This window comes from Lacerta agilis, chromosome 8 (assembly GCF_009819535.1).
Source record: "Lacerta agilis isolate rLacAgi1 chromosome 8, rLacAgi1.pri, whole genome shotgun sequence".
Taxonomy (NCBI): domain Eukaryota; kingdom Metazoa; phylum Chordata; class Lepidosauria; order Squamata; family Lacertidae; genus Lacerta; species Lacerta agilis.
Genome location: NC_046319.1, coordinates 64178110 through 64193592, shown reverse-complemented (window position 1 = coordinate 64193592; position 15483 = coordinate 64178110). Strand labels below are relative to the sequence as shown.

At 42.9% G+C, this 15483-nt stretch overlaps 1 protein-coding gene across 1 annotated transcript; it reads right to left on the bottom strand.

Moving 5' to 3' along the window:
• Positions 1-385: 385 nt before the first annotated feature.
• On the bottom strand, positions 386-14491 carry LOC117051971 (transmembrane protein 244-like). The gene is made up of 6 exons (XM_033158699.1): positions 14299-14491; positions 10270-10393; positions 5913-5986; positions 5283-5408; positions 2311-2355; positions 386-1162 (listed from the first exon to the last, which is right to left on the bottom strand). The coding sequence occupies exons 1-6, from the start codon at positions 14489-14491 to the stop codon at positions 1083-1085; spliced, it is 642 nt and encodes a 213-aa protein (XP_033014590.1). The 3' UTR covers positions 386-1082.
• Positions 14492-15483: the final 992 nt, after the last annotated feature.

Below are 15483 nucleotides of genomic sequence, written 5' to 3'. Positions count from 1 at the left end.
TCCCTGTGCTCCTCCCGGGCCTAGGAAGGGGTTAGTTTAACCTCCGTTTTGCTACTAAAAATGAATGACTATGTCACAAAATGATGCATGTCTAAAAAGTATGTCACCAATATGAAAAGTTTGGAAAGCTCAGCTCTACACAGTATTCCAAGTGTAGTCTCACATAGATTTTGATAACGGCAGTTTGCTTTTCCTAATTATCCCTAACATGGAATTTGCTACTTTCCACAGCTGCCCCACGTTTCCGTTGAGCTATCCAATACAACCCCAAAATCTCATTCCTGGTCAGTTACTGCCAGTCCAGACCCCATTAGTATATAAGTTGTAAGCAGTCCTGAGTAGTTGTTTTGCATCAGCAGGATATAAATGTTTTAATAAACAAAAGACAATGATATTACATATAGTTGTACAAAAACAATAGTTCTAAGGGGGAGGAAACATTCATTGTTTCAGTATGTGTGTGTTGCAGCAGATGACATCATAGACTCCAGAGGCACCTCCCTTCTAGCACTGGAAGGAGTGCCTATATTAGATGGTGCTTGCCCTCTGCAGTTTTTGTAAGGTATTTAAAATATTTTCTAAAATTAGCAATTTGTTTGTTTAATCAAGGCCACATTGTTAGCTGATATTTGTAATTGATTAACAGCTAAATGTTGCCGTCTGCTTAGGCACCCTTGTCAGCCTGTCTTTTTCAAATGGAACGCTGGAAGAATCTGCCATATACTGCCAAAATCAGACTATATGTCCATCTAGGTCAGCATTCTCTATGCTAGGGTCTCTGGCAGTGGTCCTTCACATTCCCTTCTACCTGGGATTCATTTAACTTTGGAATGGAAAACCTGTGATGCTCCAAGTGTTGGACTCAAATTCCCCCCGATCTCTGACTATTGACAATGCTGGCTGTGGCTGATGGGATTTGGAATCCTATAACAGCTAGAAGTCTGCGGGATCCCCACCCCTGATTTAACTGGAGAAGCCTGAAATTGAAACTGGGACCTTTTGCATGCTCCATGGTCCCTTTCCGATGAGCAGGGAGCGTCTTGTGCTGCATGTTGATGTGAAGAAGTGAGGCCGCTTTGAGCTTAAAGAAGGCTGTCTGTGTTGGAGCAAGCGAGGTAAGTCACGAGTTCTCCACTGCAAATCATGATGAAGAGGCCGCTGGCTGCAGAGGGAAGGTAAATCAGCATATGAAATATTGTCTAAATTAACCTAATCCTCTGCTAATAATTTATTTAAGATTACATCATTCCTTTCTGACTGATTACAGGTTTCTAAGATGGTTTACAGGAACTCGCAACCAAGTAAGATTAAGAAAAGAAGGCAGCTGGAGGGCATCACATACCCTACTGCAGGGGTCAGCAACCTTTTCCAGCCATGGGCCGGTCCACTGTCCCTCAGACCTTTGGGGGGGGCAGACTATATTTTGGGGGGGATGAATGAATTCCTATGCCCCACAAATAACCCAGAGGTGCATTTTAAGTAAAAGCACACATTCTACTCATGTAAAAACATGCTAATTCCCGGGCCGTCTGCAGACTGGATTGAGAAGGCGATTGGGCCGCATCTGGCCCCCAGGCCTTAGGTTGCCTACCCCTGCCCTACTGCAAGATAGCCTAACAATGCTGTTAATGTTGCTGCAGCAACTTCCTCCCTTTCAAAGCTTATCAATGACCACAGGGGGGAATACCTCCCTGAAAGAAACTGACTACCTAGAACCAGAGTCAGGAATTCTTAGGGCACTTACTCTTGGGCAGCTGGGTAACTTGTGGGTCCTGGCTCTTCCTTGAAATGGTGACTGATGAGTGTATATTACTACAGGATGTTCTCTAACTTTTTTCAGCTTGAAAGAGGGGGTTTGATGAGTGGGGCACAGCTTTATGCAGATCCCCTCTTTGCTCATGTTTTTTGTCCCTTTGCTGCCTGTTCATGGTCCTGTTAGTAGCAAATCCACCACTATGGGACATCATTTTGCTCTCTTACCCAAGAGAAGCTGGAATGAGACCAGGAAGCATTGCCCTTCTGAAGCTGACATAATCATATAACTAGCCAATGAGAGTTAGCAGATCAGAGTGAAGGCAGGAAAAATGTTTTCAGGTTCTTCCTGACAAAATCAACAAATTGGGTGGTCTGGGCACAGCACGGTGAAAGTGAGAGGGCCACCTTGACCCAGCCCTCAATGCCCTGTCAGTCAGAGGTGAATAGTACTGTGAACTCCCAAACAAAGCAATGCATGTTGTATTGACTTTGAATACTGCAGACCTTATACTATCCCTTCGAGAGCAGAGTTGGCTTTTTAAAAAATAATCTTACCAAGCGCCAGCCACCATTGCCAAACCAGAGGAAATTCTTTCATTACTGCAAAAGACAGGTCAGAAAACTCAGCTGAAAACTCAGTTGGAGAGATGTCAGCATCACTATACTGTAAAGGATAGTTTATTTGGTAGGAAAGAACATATTGGAGAAATGTGGCATTCCAGGGTCCAAGGTCCCATTGCTGCCTCTGCTACTAACGTTTTCAGTAACCTGAAGCACAGCTTTGCCTTACTGAAGGGTCAGGAAACTGTAGACCCAAGGACCAAATGTGGCCTTCTAAGGCCCTCTATCTGGCTCGCAGAGCTCTTCTCAACCATACAACCGTCTGGCCCTGCTTTGAGTGTTTTTCCTAGTTGGAAAGAGTCCTTGAACGGTGATAGTGCATAAGAAGCAGGGCTGACTTCAGGGGTTAGCATTGTCTGACAGCTCCCAAAGCCCATACCTCAGTGCAAGATCCACTGCCAACTCTTGGAGCCTCCTGGCCTTGCTGCTGCTACCTATCGTATTCATCTTTCCTCTCCCATCTTGAGTGACCCACCAGTACTCATGACAAAAACTCAGGATAACTGTACTTACAACATACATACACGATGGAGGTGGGACCATTAGAGTGAATGGGTCACTGCCTCACCTGCCTCATTTCTTACAGTCAGTCCTGAGGGTGGCACTGCCTGTCGGCTTCCTCCTCTGTGTTCTCTGTCTCTGCCCTTTAGGAGGCGGATGGAGACAAAGCTAGAGTTTATTGGTCCAGATCCTCCTCTTCCCTTCCAGTACAGCATCTTCTAGCATGAGGGCTGAGCTCCTTTCAGGTGTGTGCTGGACTACTAAAGTAGGTGGCTGCCACCCTGTTCTGGCATAGCAATTCCAATAAACCTGACTCATCTATCTGTTTGCAAGTCCATTCATCTCTTTGTGCAGCTCTTTCCCGTTCCTCGCTTTGCTCATCAATCATCTCTTAATTTGCCTATCTTAGCCCTTTCACCCATCCATCTCAATCTTGGAGCACAGAAGTTTGCCTCCCTCTGAGTCACAATTTTAAAGGGGGAGAGAGAGTGACTGCACCTTGCTTTGGCAGCAGAAGCAGCTGCAGTTTATCATGCCCGAGCCAGGACGCCAACAAACCATGCCCATGTTGGAGGCTGGAGGCTGATGCAGTGGCCCTAATAGGAAAACGCATGGGGACTGTGGCACGGGAGCAACACAATCCTTTCTACTAAAGCGCATGTGTCTGGCTCCCATTTAGCAAAAATTGCTTTGTTTATGACTAAGCACTTAGTCTTTTCCATAGATGCCCCCCAGCAACCCAACTGACACGGGAAGCCAGGGGGGAGCGTTGCACCTCTCATGGTGACAGCGAAGTGATGGGTGCCTTTTTCCAGTCCATTAGCACCAGCAGGCTGCAGATGTCGGCGCCTGTCTTTCTGGCATTTCAGTGCGCAAGAGAAATGGAAGGCTCTTCCCTGTTATCATTGCTGTCATGATGGGAGAGAAGGAAAGATGGTTCCACATGGCACAGGGATTAATGGGACAGAACAATAGCGGAGGCAGGGACATGAGAGAGGAGGCGTGTGCGAGCCATTTGCAAGCTATTTAAAAACAACGCTCTCTTCCTTGGTAATGTTCATATTTGCTTTAAAGCTGTTTTTAAATTTGATTTTGCAGGATCATTAGCTGTTACTGCTGCTTCTAGGGTGGTGGGGGTGGAGAGGATGCCTGTGGGAAGAAGGGAAAAGTTGGCTTTGTCTGCTGGGTGAACTTTTTAGGCCAGGGGTGGGGAACCAGTGGCATCGGACTACAACTCCCATCATTCCTCTTACTGGTGTGAATGGGAAGGTCACAAATGTATCGATTTTTGCAAAAAAAAAAATCCCCTGATATAACACATTTTATGTGATTTTTATTGATAAATGCATTTTAATACACACTTTACCCTAATACATTTTTGTACTCATTTCTTAGCTGACAACCTGCATTGCAAAATTCAGATAAATGCAAATTTTGAAGGATGCCTGCCTGTTGTTTTTCATCTTGTTTCATTAAGTGCAGCTTAGGTTAGTCTGCCTTTAAATACAAAGTGAATTACATTTTTCCCCTGCCCATAACCTTGATACATTTTGTTCTTTCATCAATAAATTCCTTTTGCAGTCAGTTCTTAGAACCTTCCACATTTTAAGTAACATAATTAAACAACTAAGTCCTACTCAAGTAAGCCCACTAAAGTGAAGACTATAGGTGGTCATGTTTATGTCAGTGGGTCTACTCTGAGTTGGACAAGCCTTAAATACCAACTGAAGTCATTATGATGGTGATTAGTAATACTGTTTTGCATTGCATGTGGAATTTGTATTATACTCCCTTGTATTAACTCACTTTGGGGGCGACTTATAAACTGCTTAGAAACCTTTGTAGAAATATGAAGCAGTATATAACTTAAGTACATAAACATAAAGATTTGAACATGACTGATACCATATTGGCCCGAATATAAGCTGCACTCGAATATAAGCCGCACCTTTAAAATTGGAGAGGAAAAAAGAAGAAAAGAAAAAATACCCAAATATAAGCCGCTCCGTTCCTCACTGCTCTTGGCTGCTTATTGGGGGGAGGAGCCACGCTGCGTTGCCAATGGCCTTTCCCCTATCTCGCTCTCTCCCTTCCCAGCCTTGAGGAAGAGGACAGGGAAATACGGACAGGGCGGGTGCCGCTTTGCCGCACTCCTGGTGCTGTTTGCCCCGTGCTTCTGGCTGCATACTGTAAGGTCACGAATATAAGCCGCACTTTAACATTTCACGGTTGGAATTGGGGGGGGGAGTGAGGCTTATATTCAGGCCAATACGGTAATATCTTAGCTGGACAGTTGGCTGTTACTTCACTGCTCCATGAAAGCTGCAGTCCAGTGCCAAACATTGCTCCTTTTTCCAACCTTGAAAGGGTTCCTCCAACTTAGCACATGACTGCATTGAACTCACCTGCAACAGTCAAGAGCACATGGGCCATGGTAACAGTGATGGTATAATCCCAGACCCAGCGTTTCAGTAGCACAGCGAAGAGGAGGCCGCTGATCAGAAAGGTGGTCTCCATCGACAGCACATTTGCTTAGGAAGGAGGAAAAGGGAAAGAAAGCCTTCAATGTCCTGGTGACCTCCAGATATTCTGCATTACAAATAGGGGGGGACAACAGCACCCAGCTAAGATTCTAAACTACAGTCGTTCTCCTGTATAGTAGAGCAAAATGTCTTTGACGTCGTGTTCTATGCAGAGGTTATTCATTTTAGACTTTCTAGGTTTTATCTGATGCTAGTCCTGTTCAAAGTTCCTGTTTAGGGAAGTTTTTAATGTATGATATTTTATCGTGGTTTTAATATTCTGTTGGGAACTGCCCAGAGTGGCTTGGGAAACCCAGCCAGATGGGCAGGGTATGAAAAATAACTTATTATTATTTATTATGAAAGTGAACCTAATGAAATTAATTGGCATGACTAACTTTGGTCCATAATTTGAATGGGTCTACTCTGAGTTTTGCATTGATGCTTCTGTTCTTCCCCCACCCTCAAGGGCAATGTCATCTCTATGAACACGAAAGGGTTTCCCCAACTCACCCAGATAGTTGGGATTTGAATAAGATGGTTCCATGTTGAATTCAAAAGGGATAAGCATGCCAAAGTTGTTGAGCCTGGAAAGAAAAGTACTTGAGGTTAAACTCAGTAGAAGCTTCATGAGAGTTACGATGGTGGCACTTATAAATTCCACCGACATCATCTAACTCTTGCTGGTTCAGAGCAAGGTCCACTTTATCCTACGTGGTGTTTCCAAATGCAGAAGCTGAGCATTTGAATCTCAATTCTGCAATAAACTGAAACAGCCCTCCTTAAGAAGGTAACAAATAAACAATGGGTTTACTCTGGTGTGGTTTAATTTCGTAACATATGCCAGTATTCCAGAAAATGAATAACCTCGGCAGCATTTGCTTCAATCGAATTTATCTAAATTTAATTTAAACATATATTATCTTCCCTTTGAACCCCCCCTCCCCAGGTTCCTCAATATACCAATTGTTTCATCGGTAACAGTAGGGGATAAATGAATATGACTCATACTTAATCGAAGCACAGCCACAAAGGCTCCTGATTAAGCATTTGGCTATGCAATGTTGAACTTTATCTGTTAACTCTGTTCTGTCCTGCTTCTCTTTATTTTCCTTTAAACCAATTCACAAACCAAGAACTTATACGCTGACCGCTAATAATGAACCATATGCTGCAGTTATCACTGAAGATTTATTATGCTCCTTTTGTTGTATACTCATGGCATGAGAAGACTTGGTCTATTTATTTGTGTCATTTATTATTCCTATGATCCTTGTTTATAAAACCCATTAAAAAGTTATAGTAAATAAAATAAAAAACCTCTGCAGCAAACTATTAGTGACAACGGCAGTTTTAGGGGGTACAGGTTTATATGAGAGCATGGTGGGGAAGAAAAGATTCAGTCCTCTCCAATCCTGTATGATCCTGATCAGAGAGAGAGAGAGAGTGCTGCTATTTAACAAACAACAAGCCCAGATACATGAAATATACGGTAATTGTAAATTTAACTTACTAGTACTGTGTAGTTTGGCCCTCCACTAGTTTCCTTGGGCCAGTGGTGGCCAAACTCGGCCCTCCAGATGTTTTGGAACTATAATTCCCATCATCCCTGACCCTGACCACTGGTTCTGTTAGCTAGGGATGACGGGAGTTGTAGTCTCAAAACATCTGGAGGGCCGAGTTTGACCACCACTGCCTTAGGCAAACTCTTCCCCCCAGCTTCCACCCAGCCCTGGTGATAGTCAGGCTGTTGTAGGTATTGCAGAAAGGTAATGTGTTCACGCACCTGGCTAGAACCCTGAAAAGCAGAGGTCAGCAAGCTTTTTCTTAAAATATATATATTTATATATTTATTCATTTTATAAGATATAAAACATAAAACACAAACAACTCTTATATCAACTTCACATTTCCCCTTTAACATCTTAGGGTAACTTCCCCAAAAAATCAACAGATTCAAAAGGATATTAAGATATTACAATCACAATATTAATCAATTATCAACCAGGAGATTGAATGGAAAATTAAAATGATGAAACAAATGACTTTTGAATCGGCAAATAAATGTGGTAAGCTTCTGGCCTGGCAACTTAAGAAGAGACAGAAGGAAAATACTGTAACACATATTGTGGTGGATGGAAGACACATTGAGAACCCTGCACAGATTAGAAAAAAATTCCAGAAATATTGCAAACAGCTGTATACGAAGGAAAAAGAGGATACAGCCAAATTACAACAGTTTTTAAATTCTAATGGTTTGCAGAAAATTCCCACTGATAAGAAGACTCTACTTAATGATATGATATCTACACAAGAGGTTGAGATGGCAATAAGCCAGATGGAAATCGGGAAGGCTCCAGGACCAGATGGCTTAACATCCAAGTACTATAAGACTTTGAAGGACTGGCTGATCCAACCATTGACGGATGTGTGCAACAATTTTTTTGGGGGGGGGGCAGGCGCCCGAGATCTGGAAAGATGCTTTTATTACTCTGTTCCCCAAACCTGATACAGACAGAGCTCAGGTGAAGAATTATCGACCAATCTTCTTACTCAATGTGGATTACAATTTTTTTGCAAATATTCTGGCAAGAAGATTGAAATTAGTTTTGAAGGAATTGATAAATAACGACCAGGCAGGCTTTCTACCTGGAAGACATATGAAAGATAATGTGAGAAATGTTGATATTTTGGAAATGCTAGAATCTAAAAATAATTGTAAAGCTATTTTAATGTTCATAGATGCAGAGAAAGCCTTTGATAATGTGTCATGGAATTTTATGAAGATGAATCTGCTTAATATGGAGGTTGGCCAAAAAACTTTAAATGGTATTGTTGCGATTTATTCTGAGCAAAAAGCAAAAATTGTTGTTAATAATGTGGTTTCAGAAGAATTTAGAATTGAAAAAGGAACCAGGCAAGGGTGCCCACTCTCCCCCCTGTTGTTCATCTAAGTCATGGAAGTACTCCTGAACATGATTAGGCAGAATGAGGAGGTAAAATGTATAATGGTAGGGTCGAAACAGTATAAGTTAAAAGCCTTTGCAGATGACTTGGTGCTGACACTTCAAGATCCGGAATCTAGTGCAAGTAAAGCACTGGATTTGATACAAGAATTTGGCCAGTTCGCAGGTCTGAAATTGAATAAGAGTAAAACCAAAGTTTTGTGTAAGAACCTTACAACAGATGAGATAGCTAAATTAGAGACGATTACTGGTTTGAATTTTGCTAAAAAGGTGAAGTATCTGGGTGTGAATCTAACATCAAAAAAACTGAATCTGTACAAAGATAATTGTGAAAAGTTATGGAATGAAATTAAGAGAGATCTGAAAATATGGTCAAATTTAGTTACCTCTGTTGTGGTAAAGATGAATGTATTGCCAAAAATGTTATTTATGTTCCAGGTGCTGCCTATAATTGAGAATGTGAAATGCTTTCAGGAATGGCAAAAGGGGTCAGCAACCTTTTTCAGCCATGGGCCGGACTATATTTTTGGGGGGGAAATGAACGAATTCCTATGCCCCACAAATAACCCAGAGATGCATTTTAAATAAAACCACACATTCTACTCATGTAAAAACACGCTGATTCCTGGACCGTCCGTGGGCTGGATTGAGAAGGTGATTGGGCCGCATCCAGCCCACGGGCCTTAGGTTGCCTACCCCTGCTGAAAAGGAACTCGAAATTGCAATGTTTTGCTGTGGGTTCTGCTTGCTTCATGTAACTGTGATTGATTACTTTGTCCACTTTGTCCAAAGAGATCTACTGTTTCACCCAACAACTTGTCAGGTTGAAGGCTAAGTACTGTTCTTCCCCAGACATTTTGTGTAAGTTATTACAGTTCATCGCTCTTCTTGCCAGGCTGGGAGGTTAACCAACAATGGGAGTCAAGCTAGGCACTCATAAACCTATCTATCATTGATGGATGGGTAATCACTTGGGTCTTAAATGTAGATACACTTGGAAGAAAGCCTTGTTGGTTTAAATCAGAGTGGGAAACCTTTCTTAGCCCAATGGCCAGCTACCTTCAAGAAGAAAGCTTTCCAAAAGAAAAAGTGTATTAGGCAAAAATACATACTAGAATATGTGTATCAGAAGGAATGAGCACTAAAATGCTGGCAAACTTCTATGAGGACTTAAAAAAAAAAAATCACAGACTGATGCAGAAGTGTGGCAAAGTGAACTTAATGTGTGAAAGTGAGACACTAAAATTGAAATAGATGTTTACTATTATTATTAATTTATTTTATATATTTATTTAAACAGATAAAAACAGATAAACAGATGCTAAAAACATAGAAAAAACAATAATTTGAAACAACCAATTAAAAAACAATTAAAAAACAATTGGCAGAATCAAAACTTTGTGTGTGTGTTTATTCTTAGAAAACACCCATTGAAATTAATGGACCTAAGTTAATCATATCCATTAATATAGACATTAATATTATTAATATGTCCATTAGTTAATATTAATGATTGCTTAATTTTCACAGGGTTGCTGTGGGAATTAAATGAGGAAGGGGGGGAAAGTCCTGCACTCTGCCTTCAGCTCCTTGGAGAAAAAGTTGGGATATGAATGAAATAAATAAAGGATGTCCATAGATCTACGTTGAGTGTGACTAACATTGGCCACAAGCCTTAAGACTCCCAGGAACATGCTGTCGGGTGTGCTTTCTAACAGCACAAAGCTAAAGGGAAATTAAAATAAATGGCCTACACTGTTATTAGGCATTGTGTCAGGTGTGGAGGGGGCAAGAACATTCGCCAACACTTACTAGGAGCAGCAGCAGGAAGACTGAACGCTTGTGGGAGATGCTAACAGGAGAGGTTGAGAGTAACATCTATGGTTCACAGAAAGCAGCCTCACCTGAATGCTCCACAGCAAATGCTTCCAGTCATGTAATACACTGTGTAGAAAATGAGGAGGCACAGCAGTATATGAAGAACAATGGTCTGGAAATCAAACCAGGAAAGAAGAAGAAATGAAACGTCTGAAATAGATTGGCACACTTGTGACCTTACGTTGGCTTCCTGCTGAGCAAAGTTGAATGGTGCCACCTCAAAGGAGAAAAGCCATTAGAGAATTGGGTGCCTATGTTAGCTGGCCCAAATAATATTGGTGGGTGCAGTCGCAGGTGATTGTTGAAGGTGCTTTGCAACCCGACAGAGCATTGAAAATGGTATTGGATTCGCCTGAGAAACAGCATTTGTGCAGCAAAGAAAGGACTTGGGCTTCTGTGTGGAAAAGCACAGCTTCAACTCAGCTGGCCAAAAGGGGGTTACATGGGGATTCAAATTCCTAGACCAGGGGTCCCCAAACAAACTAAGACCCGGGGGCCGGATGTGGCCCAAGCACCTTCTCAATCCGGACCGCGGACGGTCCGGGAATCAGCGTGTTTTTACATAAGTAGAATGTGTGCTTTTATTTAAAATGCATCTCTGGGTTATTTGTGAGGCATAGGAATTCGTTCATATTTTTATTCAAAATATAGTCCAGCCCCCCCACAAGGTCTGAGGGACAGTGGACTGGCCCCCTGCTGAAAAAGTTTGCTGACCCCTGTCCTAGACTATCCCTGTACCTTTGGCCTCTCTGCTGACCTCTCTCTCCTTTGAAATTGAGACTGGCAGGTTGCATCCTGTTCACAACTTCCTCCTCCTCACTCTCTCAGACCTACTTTTGTTTTATCTATAGACTAGTGAGCTTAGAGAGAAGTTTTTCTATCCAAGTTAAGTACTTCCTATGATAGGCAACTTTCTTATTTTTCTCTCCAAATCTCTCTGTGCGTGATTCCCATGGCATAGGGTAACATCTACTCTGATTCACAAGGCACATTCTGCATACCAAATTTCAATAATGTAGGCTAGTAACAAGAGTTTCCAGAACCATCCCTCCCTTCTTTCATATGTCTTTTGAAAGCTATCATGTTTAGACAGGCCTTTGCAATATGAATGTTCTCCTTTTTAACCAATTGGTATTTAATGAAGTTTAATTGATATTTTAAATAATGTTTTTTACGCATACTTTTTGCTGATTTTATTCCTATAAATTGTATACCACCTTGATATATTTTAATGTTTGGTGTTCTATTGTATTTTTAATATTTTGTTTGAAGCCACCCAGCCAGATGGCGGGGTATAAATAATAAATTATTATTATTATTATTATTATTATTATTATTATTATTATTATTATACTACAAAATATAAATACAAAGATACATACATAGATATGCTAGAGAATTCTATACTAGAGCTATCTTTGGAATTATAGGGGTATTCTATTCCACAGTTATCTTTAGATTCTGAAATCTTACTTCAAGCTGATAAGGAGCAGGTGGTATGGGTGAATCCCTGCTTGACATCCCAAACCTCTCTGCAACAGCTGACTCTGCTTCCCGCCCCCCCCCCCAGCTCAATAGAGGTAACCTGTTCCCCCAAGGGCTTTACCTTGATGGCTGCTGTATGGCTGCCTTGGGGCACCATGTAAGATTCATAACAGCAAGGGTAATATTTCGTGAAGCACAGCTGTAGCCCAGAAGAGAGAGCCTGGTCTTCTCCCGCAGGGGATTAAGGTCTGAGCTGCAAAGCCTGTTAGAGGCGAAGATCGGAGGTGGCAGAGAAAGAGGGAGGAGCAAAGGAAACTAGCCAGTTCCTTGACTGGAAGAGCTGAAGAAATTCTAAGCACTGAGCAGAGTCTTATGGACTGTTGCAGTCTGCCATGACAGTGGTCGGGGTGACTTGCACCCACTGGGGACAGTTAAGGCAGAAGGCAGGAAGATCTACAGCAGAGCCTCTCCCTAACTGGTTGTAAGAAAGAAGACAAGCAGGTGGGGGCTGGCTGGAGGTTGGTGGGGCAATGTCCCTATTATGTAGTGGGTGGACATGGCAGACGACACAGTGATTCTCCAAGCAGCTCTGAAGGGCTCAGCCAGCCTGCTTATATGTTGTTGTTGTTGTTGTTCAGTCGTTCAGTCGTGTCCTACTCTTCGTGACCCCATGGAACAGAGCACGCCAGGCACCCCTATCCTCCACTGCCTCCCGCAGTTTGGCCAAACTCATGCCAGTCGCCTCGAGAACACTGTCCAACCATCTCATCCTCTGTCGTCCCCTTCTCCTTGTGCCCTCCATCTTTCCCAACATCAGGGTCTTTTCCAGGGAGTCTTCTCTTCTCATGAGGTGCCCAAAGTATTGGAGCCTCAACTTCAGGATCTGCCCTTCCAGTGAGCACTTATATAGTACTCAGTAACATGCAACAGTAACAACTCTCTCTAGCTACCCAATCCGTGAACGGCACTCTCAATCCTTCATTTGCATGTTGTGGACCTGAGTGAGAACTGTAGTCACGGTGGGCAGAGTGAAACTATATACACAACACCCCTAGTGGCCTAGGGTGAGAACTTCAATACATAACACTCGCCATTCACCTTAGTAGAGTAGCCTCCTATGGTGGTGATTTTTACAGGCCTCAATATCTGTCATGGGATGGGATCACATTAGCGATGCTGAAGAAATTCCTACCCAGACATTCAAGAGTGCATCTATACTACCACAGATGGCACTAAACAGGGAACGGTAGCCAACACCTCAGAAAACAGAATAAAATTCAGAGTGAGCTTGACAGAATGTGAAGGGATGGCCTGGAACTATGAAAATGAAAATTCAGCAGAGACAAATGCAAAAGTTCTGCATTTATGCAACAACATCAAGCGAGTGACACCTAGCTTGGAAACAGTGAATGTGAAAAGGGTCACAGCAGATCACAAGATGAACTTAAGTCAGGGGAAAAAATGTGAATGTGATTTTAGCGTAATAGAGCCAGAATTCTCAAGTCATATTATTATTATCCAATATTATTATATGAAGTATTAGGTTCCCTTTATTCCATGCTGGACCTCCTGCGTTCAGCTCAAGGCACCATACTTAGAGAAGGATGTGGGCAAGCTGGAATGGATTCAGAGGAGAGCAATGAAGATGGCAGTCGATACGGAAAAACAAGCCCAAAGAGGAAATGATTGGGGGATCTTTACTCCAGAGCACACAATGAAAGAGACATGCTAGCAGTCTTCAAAAACCTGAAGGAGTGTCAAAGATAAAAGGACAAAGGCTAGAACCTAATGAGCTTATCTTAAAGGAGGGTAGATTTTGGCTGACCAGTGGCAGAAATACCTTGATTATAGGAGTGATCTGACAATGAAACTAATTGCCTCGAGGGAGGTGGGATCAGAAGAGAAGACTGGGAGCATGGGGGCATGATCATAGCACTTTTCAAATTATTGATGGGGCATTGCACAGAAGAAGGCAAATACTTGTTCTCTGCTGCCCCAGAGGGCAGGTCTACATGTAATGGGCATAAGATACACGAGGGTAGATTTTGGTTGAACATCAGGAAAAACATATTGATGGTAAGAGCAGTTCCATGGAACCAATTGTCTAGAGCAGTGATGGCCAAACTTGATCCTCCAGCTGTTTTGGGACTACAAATCCCGTCATCCCTAGCTAACAGGACCAGTGGTCAAGAATGATGGGAGGGGCATCACTGGTCTAGAGGGTTGGTGGGCTCTCCCTGATTGGAGGTCTTAAGCAGAGGCTGCACAACCATCTGCTGGGGATTCCCTAGCCATGCATTGACTGCATGAAGGTTGGGCAAAGTGGTCTTCTCCAACTCTCTGATAGGTGGGTCTGCCATGGAACAACCCACTCACAGTTCACTTCATTTTTAAGGGGCATCAACATTTGCTGTCTTCATCAGATTGCCGTCCTCTGGTGCGGTAGTGGTCAATGGGTCAGTGATGGCAGGGTAGAGTTTCGCACCTGACTTCCGAGGCATGAAGAGCTCAACTCAAGGTGAGCACAGCGCCAGCACCAGGAGCACTGCATTGGCTCTGACTCTGCTCACCCCACCCTGAGCAGTGCCTGTCGTTCTGAAGCCAGATGTGCAATGCCACCTCGCCTTCACTGCCCTGCTGACCACTGCCCGTCCTGTTCATGACTCTTCCAGGAGCATTGGTGATGTCATTTCCTGCCTCTTCCTCTCCAACCCTTCTTGCAGGGCCAGTTGGCGTTGCATAGCTCTTGAGGAAGGCTAGCATAGTTAGCCTACATTTCCTCTGCCCACATAGTATCTGGCTACTCTCAATTTATCTTTGACTTTTGCCCGCCATTTCATTATTATTATTTAGAAGAGGGAAAAGAAATCAAATCGAGAAAATATCATTAGTTAGAAAAATAGGTCCCTGGCTTTGTAGCTAATGAAGCTTGGTAGCCCGCAGCATTATGAAAGGAGATGGAAGCTTTTTACATATGAAGAAAATGGTTATTTCAATAGATTGCTCCCCCTACACATACATTAAAAAATGTGTCAAAAAATTACGCATGTCAACAGAAGGCACAGCACTCTATGCTCAGGGCCCAATACTGTCAATGTGTCAAGCTTAGGATAAATGGTTTACTTGTGTGAAACCAAAAATTAAGAGAGAATTTTTTAACTCTGGAGTTTGGCAAGTTCTACACAGTTGTCTCAGAACTCTTCACCGCAGAGGCAAGGTGAGCTTCCAGGTGTTGCTGGACTTCAACTCCCATCAGCCCCAACCAGCCAGCCAGTGTAGCCAAAAGTCAGGAATTGTAGTCCAACAACACCTAGGACTCAGTTAGTATGTCAAAAAACAATTATTTGAATGTGTTATAAACATGCAACACCAGATGGCACCAGAGAGCAGAGAAATTTTCTACACTATTTTCCATAGGATTTTCTTCTTCTTTTGTTATAACGATCCAATTTCTGGCTTATTTATAGCATTTCTTACCTGTGTAGAAATCCACACCTTGGGAGTCAGTGGTGGATGGTGCCAACTGGGGTGGAAAGCAAGGAGGCAGGCAGATTGGGACTGGCTGGTGGCAGCCTGAGGTTGGTGAGGCTGTGTCCCATTTGCCCTAACAGATCAGCTTCCACTGCCTGGAGGATCCACACCTCTGCTTTAGCACAAGCTTCAAGAGAGCAAGTAGTAATGCACAGTGAAGACAGCTCCTCCATTTGCTGTGTTAGCCTGATATGATATCAAGACTTGGCCCAGCTTCCTGACCA